This window comes from Gossypium hirsutum, chromosome A08 (genome assembly GCF_007990345.1).
Source record: "Gossypium hirsutum isolate 1008001.06 chromosome A08, Gossypium_hirsutum_v2.1, whole genome shotgun sequence".
Lineage (NCBI taxonomy): Eukaryota > Viridiplantae > Streptophyta > Magnoliopsida > Malvales > Malvaceae > Gossypium > Gossypium hirsutum.
Window position 1 is genome coordinate 100,572,074 of NC_053431.1, and position 10,182 is coordinate 100,582,255.

Below are 10,182 nucleotides of genomic sequence, written 5' to 3' on the forward strand. Positions count from 1 at the left end.
ATGGTCCAAAAAGCTCTCTAATAACTAGGATTCAATAAATTCTAGCCTTTGAAGAGAAGTGGTCCTTTAATTATGTTCCAATAGAGAGTAATCGGGTAGCAGATGCTTTGGCAAAAATGACTTTGATGAGTGATGAAACTTTGCACATGTTTGAGGAATCCCCCTTGAAGATTAAAGAGATCTTGAAGGAAGATTGCACTTTTGATAACTTGTCAATGACCTACTGTATGTAATTCATTGTTCTATTAGACCAACAAAAAAAAAGACATGAATTTCTGTTTAAGATTAAACAAATAAAAACTAAATACCAAAAACCCCAAATATTTAAAATTAAAATCTTAAAAACCATTAAAGCTTTTTTATATCAATCCCCAACCTTGGTAAATAATCTTCTAGCTATAGGTGAAAATTATCGTGTGTTGAAAAATATGAATATCACATATATGATAAAAATAATTACATGTTATTATTTATTAACATAAAAAGTTAGCTCAAGTTAAAAATGATTTAATTTTATTAAGATTTGTTGGTTTTTAATTATTAAATAAAGTATGGGTCAAATATGTATAGATACTCTAGTAACTAATTTCTAATTAATGATGTGTTGATTAGAAATTAGGCTAATGTGCAAAAATTATATATTAGAGTTATGGTCTCCAAATTACACATATATAACGTTTCTAATATCCATTTTTAAAAAAGAGAAAGTCATCTTCTCAAATTGTTTGTTTCAAGAAATTCATGGAGTCAGGTACGCTTCCACATCTAGTTTTGTTCTTGATGATTTGAAATGATAGATCTTAATTTAGGATTTTAAGTTTATATCAGATCTTGTTTCTACGGTTCTAACAAGTGGTGTAAGAGTCTCGTCATGTTGAATAATTGAGAATGAATTGATTCTTTATTATTTTTGGATTGATTCGTTTTTCAAACTTATGGATTTGATATTTCGATTACATACTATGTTGAATCTTTAAGATTCTTGACAAAATTTTGGGTTTTGATTCTTTAAATTAAAGTTTCAGGGTTTTATAAATATATTGGTTTAATATTTGCATATGCTATTCGAAGGATGAAAGTTTATAATTTATGCAGCTCTTGATTAACTTTTTAATCTGTCGTCCAATTGCTCTGCCAATTGCCACTAATTCCATTCCAATTTACTGCTGCTAAGTGCGATCATCCCTCAAATTTGCTCTTTTTTGCTGCAATTGTAATGCACTGAATAATTTATTATTGTATCCGTAGTTATCTGACACAAATGTGTATCTACTTCAATGGTTAAGTGTTCTGGGTGTGTGTGTGAGGTCTTCGGTTCAAGTCTCACTTTTGCTAAATTTTATTATTTTTAGATCTAAACCTTATCTTTGTTCAGGGGGCTTATATTAAATTTCCTGTAAATTCATATAAGAATGAGCCTGCTGGTTTGAGTGGTAAAGGAGTCAGTGTGTTGGACGTCCTATGTTTGAACCCCTGCGCAAGCGAGGATATTAATTTTTGGTTCGGTTGGCAGTGAGAGTTTGGATGGAGTTGAAAGTATGTATGAGTGGGTAGTTATCGGTTAGTAGTAGATTTAGGAGGAATTTGAAATCTTTTATTTTGTTTTACTTTATTTTTTATTTCTCTCACTTCTAAAATCCCCAAAATTCTAACGTCAAATTTCTTTTCCATTCTTTTCTTTGACATTCTTCTCTTTTCGGTAAACCTTCATTCGTTCATTTGATTCGGTTCGTGATTCTTGTGTCAATCATTATTATTGCGGCTTCTGGTTCTTAATCTGGTGGGGTAAGTTAATGTTTCGTCCTCTTTAACTTCTGGTTTGGGTTTAGCGATATTAGATTGTGGTGTTAATTGGTGGATTCTGTGATTAGGAGAAGGTTGTGAGACAGGAAATTGCACTTCAACTGCTTGATTCGATGTGGTGGTCGTTTTTGTTTAAGCGGTAAGTTAATTTTGCGTAATTGGGTGAATCATGTTAGGCTCATAGTTGATTACTAAAAGGTGTTGGAACATTATGTTTTAGGTATTGGTGGTCTCAGGAGTGTTTTCGCATCAAAACGATACTAGGTGTGTACTTGAAACGAAGAAAAACGAGTTTTGACAAAAGCCAAAAAACTATTCTATCGATGCTACACAGACGTGTGGTCACCCGTGTGGCTGGCCGTGTGCGAGACACGGCAGTGTGATCAACGAAGGCATGGCCGTGCGCAGGGCCACACAGGCTAGGCTAAGTTGGGCGTATGGGCCACACGGGCATGTGTGCCCATATTTCTGTAATTTTCCCTAGGATACTGTAGGGTCGATAAGGGCTAATTAAACCTTATTTTGTGTATTATGATATTCTGATAGACTAAACTGAGTAGGATACTAAGTGTATGCCTGATTGTACTACAATTATCTATATCTGTATCTGTATATAAGCATGTTGAGCATGTTTAATCTATTATATCTGTATCTGATTTCGGCATTTGTTTATTAGGGTGGGATTTGTATATGAGGATGAAGTGTTTTGAATGGCGATCATCGCCTATATTCTTGCAGTTTGACTGCACATCATCTAATATGTATCGTAATGGCACGATATGGTGTGTAGGGTTGGGTGAGTGTTTTTAACCCCACATGGTGTGATAGGATGGTCGGAGTTGGTGTATAGAGAATGGGGGTATGATTCTAATTACCTGATTTGTAAATCTGATTCTGTTGACTATATCTGATATAGGCATGGGCCAGAATCTGTATCTAACTGTTTATGTGATAATTTGTATGTTTGCATGCTTAAATTCTGTTGGGTTACACATTGAGTTTACGAAAACTCTCCTCTGTTTGTTTGTTCTATTCAGACTTAAGTGGATTGCTGCGGCGGAGACTAAGCAGTGACCACTCAATCGTAAACTGCTAAAACTTGCTCAATTATGGTTTTATTTAAGATCTTGATTTTCAATTAAGAGTTTGTAATTTTTGGGACTCTCTGGTCTATTTGGACTTTTAACTGTTGGTTTCGGTTTCATTTTCTCGATAATGAGCATGCTTTGACAAAACATTTTTCTTTAAAAATGACGGTTTTACGCAAACAAAAGTTTTCGTAAAAACAAGACTGCATTTTCTAATTATAACAGTTTTAAAGCTTCCATTGTAATAAGTTTTTGGCAAATGAACAAACTAATTGGTGTTTTTAGTAAATTACAAATGTATGCGAATTATGAAATGTTAATGGATAATAAGTCAAAACTGTTTCCAAAACCCATTCCTTGTGACATCACCAGATTAGGCCATAACGTTTAGGCCGGGTTTGGGGTGTTATATTTAGTGGTATCAGAGCCAGGTTACAAAACTCAGGTTATGAATTTTGGGTTCCAAAATGTTGTTTCAAAAGAATTGGTTTTTGAATAGTGAGAATAATTTCAGGAAGTATGTGGTAAATCGAGTCTCCGGCGCCAATCCTGTTAGTATTTCTAAAACTTAAATAGTATATTCTGAAAATACTATAGATAGCACCCTCTGAAATTGTATTGAAATAGTTAGAGACTAAAACTTCTGAAACCATCTCTGAACTTCTGATAATTAATGCATAAAATATATGTTAATAAATATTAGAATTGATGCATAAAACTTTATAATGTAGATAAATTTGTATTACACAATGAACGTGTAACAGCCCGATTTTGGGCCTAGTCGAAACAGTGGTTCGGAACCACTATTTTGAGGCTGGAGAAAATTATTTTGATGTTATTTTATGTGTTATAATATAATTTTATAAGTGCATATAAATTTTGGTAAGTTAATTTTAGCGATTTCTAGTCCAATTTCAAAAAAAGACTAAATCGCGTAAAAGGTAAAAGTTGTGTTTTGATGCCTAAAGGTGTTTAATAGCTAGATAACTAAAATTGGGGGCTTTTAAATGACAATTAGACCCTTTTTATTGAGGTGGCCAGCCAAGCCAAGGGAGACAAGATTGGTCAAAAAGCCATATTTTATGGGATTTAAAGTGACTTTTTGGGTAATAAAATAAATAAAGAAAAAGTTGTCATTTTCTCTTTCATTCTTCATCTTCTCTCCACAGAAAATGGCAGCAAAGAATGGGAGTTTTTGAGCTTTAAACTTTCAGCCACTTTAAGCCCTAACAAGCAACTGATCTTTGGTTGTTTCTTGATGATTTTTACATTTTTGGAATCTCTAAAGCCTAAGCTTTCAAATGAGGGGTCTATTTTGCAAAATGATAAAGAGTCTAGGGTTTTGCCATGGATGTATATATGTTGTTTGCTGAGTTTTTATGGAAGAATATGAGTTATAATTGTCTAATAAACAACTTTTGTGAAGGAAATTTGTATGAAAATACCTTTAAAAAGTTATTATGTAAAGTTGTAAAACAAGTTGTAAATGTGTGAAATAGTTGAAATTATGAGTTGCTATAGTTATGAAAATGGTTCATCTAGGCTCAATGAGTAAAGAAATGTGATTAAAATCATTTTACGAACTTAGAGGCAATTTGGTAATTTTAGCAAAATAGAGGGGCAAAATTGTAAATTTTGTCAAAGTGTGTCAATGGATTAATTTGATCAGTACATTGTTTTAATTAGCTAAATGTGATGTTTTAGATATTGAAAAATACGATTTGGGTCTAGAAAGGGGAGAATCAATTTATGGACGATTACGTCTTTTTTACCTTTGTGGTATTGAGGTAAGTTCGTATGTAAACAATACCATGCTATACATGTATTTAAATGTTATCATTACATGAATTGTACAGATATTAAGTGTATGTGATTAATAGAAATATGATAAGACAAAGCCTTAATAGACGAGGAAAAATCCCATTTGAACCTTAGGAATAGAATAAGATACGAGTGACATGTCACTAGGAATTATGAGTCTAGATGACTAGCTCAAGAGTGAGCATTTTAATGTCATGAGGTATGAGGTAGCTTTAGCTACAATTGAGGCACTTATGTGCAAAGGTTTTTCCAAGTATCCAATTAGTATTCCAAGTGTTCAACGGGTAATCCGAGGAAAGAGTTGATGATGGTCCCAATAAGGTAAGTCATTGGTAAGTATACACTGGAGTTATGTTACGAGTTGTGCATGTACGTACATTAAGCCTATGAGAATGCCTTGGTATTGAATGATCTATGATGCATAAATATGTGTTCTTACCATGATGGATGAAATGATATTGTATTAATTTTTGTGAACAATGATTGTGAATGAGTAACTTAACCTTGACAGATTTGAATTACTGCAGTAGTGTAACTTTGAAAATACACTAAAAATAGTGGAAAATGATTTAGAAGCTGAATAAAATATAGAAATAAATCTTATTGAGTCTAGTTTCTTATAAAAGAAACTGTGTAAGAAAAAGAATTTCCTATAATGAGATATTTGAAGTTGTGTGGGACAGAGTCAGAATGACTTTGAAATCTCCTATTCTAATTTTAGAAAATCATTATAAATTGTACAAAAATGGTTATAAGTTATGATTTATATGCTTAGAATACTTAATAAGTATAGTTTCAAGATAAATAGATGAAAACGTTATTCGAGTTCTGTGCTATGAGATAATTGAACTTTAGTGCAGAAGGGTCTAAACTTTTAGATAGTGAATTAGTGGTAACTTTGAGGAATAAATTGTATTAATTGGCTGAACCAAAAATTCTAGAAATTTTATGGTAGAAATATACATGAGTCTAGTTTCAATGAAAATTAACATAACTTAATTTGGAGTTTCGTAACTCCAGATATAAATAAGTTAGTGACTATTACTCAGGAAAACAACTTGTTATGAACTTGAGAATATGTTGTAAACATTGATAAAACATGTTAATGAGTTGCTTATTGTTTTCATATGAACTTACTAAGTGTAAAGCTTACCCCCCTTTCTTTCCTATGTTCCCTAGGGTTTCCAGGTTAGCTCGGGTTGGAAGCCGTCAGAGATATTATCACATTGTCGAGTTAACGCTATCGGTGTAAGTAAATCCTAGTGTTTCGAGTCTATGGCATGTATAGGTTTTAATGTTAAGTATGTGATATTATGATTCAGATAAAGCCATTGGCTTGTTATTAATGTAGTATGTAGTCGGGTAAATTAGCCTATGTCGACTAATGACGTTATGGGCCTATATGATTATTCTTATGCATGTATGTTATTATCTCTTATGATGTGGCTTACAACATGTATGCCTAGAGATTGAATTGAGATTCATTGATGAGTTAGTAACTGATGCAAGATTAAGTGATTGGTAAATAGTTAATAATGTCTCATGAATGGGTTGTGGATATGATTATGTATGCCTAGTGATAGACATGAGGTTTGTGACGTAATGATAATTATGACAAGTATGTGGTAATGATGTGAGTAAATTCTATGATATTTATTGCATAAGAAATTAACATGAGCATAACATTTTTGTAGATGTTTAAGAGCTCATTTATGCCATGTTGTATATTATTAGATAAGTATGAGCACATATGTTGTGAGGGTGACAAATGGCTTGGAAAATAGCCTTGTAATTGTCTACACGGGTAGACACACGGGCGTGTGTCTAGACCGTGTGTGACACACGGTCTGCCCCCATGGGTGTGTGCCATGGCCGTGTTTTAAAGTCAGTGTTGCACACTGGCTAAGGGCACGGGCATGTCCCAAGCCACACGGGTGTGTGTGACTACACGGTCTATACCCACACGGGCGTGTGGAGCCTTAAAGCATGAAATTTTTTCAAGTTTTTCTTAAGTTTTCGGTTTAGTCTTGAACCACTCTAACGCATGTTTTGGGCCTCGTGAGCCTGTTTAATGGACAAAATGTATGTGAAATGAGAAGTTTTAAATTGATTGAAATTTTACGGCCCGGATTTAATGTGATTGATTGAGTTTAAGTCAGGTAACACCTCGAACCCTGTCCCAGTGTCGGATATGGGTGAGGGGTGTTACAGAGCGCTCTAGAACAAGCGGACGGGGTACTTGTTGCTGTAGTAGAGGTTGTAAGAGGGCTCGAGCTAAATCTTCCTCTCTGGGTAGTATGCCAAATTTAAATACAAGTGAGACGTCAGTTTCGCCTGCTGTTGAGACTAGGCCTCAAAGCCATTCGGCTGGGAATGACGTACTATCCCAAGTTATGTTGAAGATATTGGAGAGGGTCACTGGACACCATTTTGAATCTGGGGGCCGTGGGTCAATAATTGAATGACTCTGGTCTAATAGTACTAAGAGTTTTAGGGGTGTCACTAGAGTCGTCCCTATAACGTCCGTGTATTGGTTGGAGGTCACCGAGAGGATCATGAATAATATTGACTGTACACCTGAGCAGAAACCTAAGGGTACAGTCTCTTTACTTCGCGACGAAGCATATTAGTAGCGGTTGACAGTTGAGAGGGAACTCAGCCGGATTGTCTGAATTGGGATTTCTTTAAGACCACATTCCAGAGTAAGTACGTAGGGCGAACTATGTGGATGCTCGTAGGCGTGAGTTCATGAATCTTATGCAAGGTGATAGATCTGTGGCCGATTATGAGGTCGAGTTTCTTAAGTTAAGCCGCTATGCTCGAGGCATGGTGGCGTCTGAGTATGAGAGATATATTCGGTTTGAGGATGGCTTGAGGGATAATTTGAGGGTACTGATTGCTCCACAGAGGGAGCGGGAGTTTGCGATTCTGGTTGAGAAGACGAAGATCGCTGAAGACGTTAAGCACGTGGAGCGCCAGAATAGGGACCAAGAAAGGGGTAAGAATAAGAAGGATTCGGAGCCCTTTAGTTCTATTTTGAGGCCTAAGAAAAAGGCCAGGCCTGATGAGCCAGTTAGAGTGGAGGTTCTGTTGCTCCAACTGGGGTTCAGCCATACGGTGATTGTGGTAGGCATCATCCAAACGAGTGTTAGAGGAGGATAGGGGCTTGTCTGAGGTGTGGGTATTTGAAACATTGGATTCGAGAGTGTCCACAGTAGGTAAATCAGATACAATCTTCGAGACCGAGTACTGTACAGTCTCAAACGGCAGTTCAGCAGCCACCTAGGGGCCGGAGACTAGCTAGAGGTGGAAATAGTATCGGTCGAGGGCAGAGAGCACCGGGTAAAAGTGCTGGCCAAACTGAGGCGAGACAGCCTACGTTGGTTTATGCTGCTTGACTCTAAGAGGATAGAGATGCTCTAGATGTTATCACCGGTATGTTCTTAATTTTTGATGTACCTTACACTGCTTTGATAAACATTGGTTCTACGCACTCCTATGTAGCTAGTTCTATTTTTGAAAACCTAGGGATTTTTGTTGAGATCACTTCTAGTGAAGTTACTGTATTGAGTCCATTGGGGCAGTCTATTCGGGTTAGTAAACTTTATAGGAGTGCTCCGTTAGTGGTGCAAGGGGCTGTTTTTCTGGAAAATCTGATAAAGTTTCCGTTTAGGGAAATTAACTTGATTCTGGGTATGGACTGATTGGTTGAGCACCGTGTTAGCTTGGATTGCGCATCTATGAGGGTTATTCTGAAGTCTGGGGATGATAAAGAGGTGGTTGCGATTGGTGAACGTCGAGATTATTTATCCAATATGATTTCCGCTCTTGTGGTTGAGAAACTGGTTCAGAAAGGGTGTGAGGCATATTTGGCTTATGTCAGTGTTTCTTCTTCTAGGGACTCTCCTGTCAGGGATATTAGAACAATAAGAGTTTTTCTAGATGTTTTTCCTGAGGAGTTATCGGGTTTACCTATTAATCGAGAAGTTGAGTTTGGAATTGAGCTTCTACCGGGTATAGCTCCGGTGCCCATTGCTCCCTATTGAATGGAATAGAAGGAGCTTATAAAGCTTAAGGCTCAACTTCAAGAGCTTTTGGATCGTGGTTTCGTCTGCCCTAGTGTGTCTCTATGGGAGGCACCGGTTCTATTTGTGAGGAAAAAAGATGGCACGATGAGGATGTGCATTGATTATCGACAACTGAATAAGTTGACTTTGAAGAATAAGTACCCACTTCTAAGGATAGATAAATTGTTTGATTACTTCCAAGGGGCTTTTGTGTTTTCGAAGATTGATCTTCATTCTGGGTGTCATCAGTTAAGAGTTAAGGAGGTGGATGTTTATAAGACTGCATTTAGGACTCGTTATAGACATTACAAGTTCCTAGTTATGCCTTTTGGTTTGACAAATGTTCCAGTTGCATTTATAGATCTAATGAACTGAGTCTTTCAGCCATATCTAGATCAGTTCATTGTGGTTTTCATCGACCACATTCTGTTGTACTCTAAGACCAAGGATGAGCATGATGATCATCTTAGAGTAGTGCTTCAGATACTTTACGAGAAACAGTTCTACTCTAAGTTGAGCAAGTGTGAGTTCTAGTTGCTTGAGGTGACTTTTCTGGAGCATATGGTTTCTGCTGAGGGGATCCGTATTGATCCGAAAAAGATCGAGGCTATGCTTGAGTGGAAACAGCTTAAGAACGTATTTGAAATCCGTAGTTTTCTGGCTTTGGTGGAATATTATCAGCGTTTTGTCGAAGGGTTCTGTCTAATTGCAACTCCTTTGACTAAGCTTTTACGTAAGGGTGTTCCTTTTGTCTGGACTAATGCGCAACAATCGAGCTTTGAGAAGCTTAAGTCTGTTTTCACTTAGGCTCTTGTTCTGATACAGCTTGAATCCGAGAAAGAATTTGTGGTATTCAGTGATGCATCAGATGTCGGTTTGGGATGTGTATTGATGCAAGATGGTAAGGTTGTGGCTTATGTATCCCATCAGCTTAAGACACACGAAGGGAACTATCCAACGCATGATCTTGAGTTGGCTGCTATAGTCTTTGCATTGAAACTCTGGAGGCACTATCTGTATAGTGAGAGGTGTACTATTTACACTAATTACAAGAGCCTCAAGTATCTGCTTACCCAAAAAGAGTTGAATCTTAGGTAGCGCTGATGGATTGAGCTGCTCAAAGATTATGACCGCCCAATAGAGTATCATTCTAGTAAGGCCAATGTGGTGGCTAATGCTCTAAGTTGTAGGACGATGACGGATTTGAGAGTGATTCACTCGACTTAGTCTGTTTGATGATTGGAGCTTATTAGCCGAGTTGCAAGTTAAGCCGACTTGGATTGATCAGATTCGAGTTAAGTATTTAGGGGATGAGTCTCAGGGTTTGCAGTTTCGTCAGGTTGAGAGTGGTAGTACTTCTGATTTTGAGCTGAATGGCGATGGCATCTTGTGTTTTCGAGGTC

General features: G+C 36.6%; 1 protein-coding gene across 1 annotated transcript; it reads left to right on the plus strand.

The window, feature by feature from the left end:
- The first annotated feature begins 8,452 nt into the window (after positions 1-8,452).
- LOC107899864 (uncharacterized) lies at positions 8,453-9,313 on the plus strand. Its single transcript, XM_016825607.1, has 2 exons — positions 8,453-8,644; positions 9,164-9,313. The coding sequence occupies exons 1-2, from the start codon at positions 8,453-8,455 to the stop codon at positions 9,311-9,313; spliced, it is 342 nt and encodes a 113-aa protein (XP_016681096.1).
- The last annotated feature ends 869 nt before the right edge of the window (positions 9,314-10,182 follow it).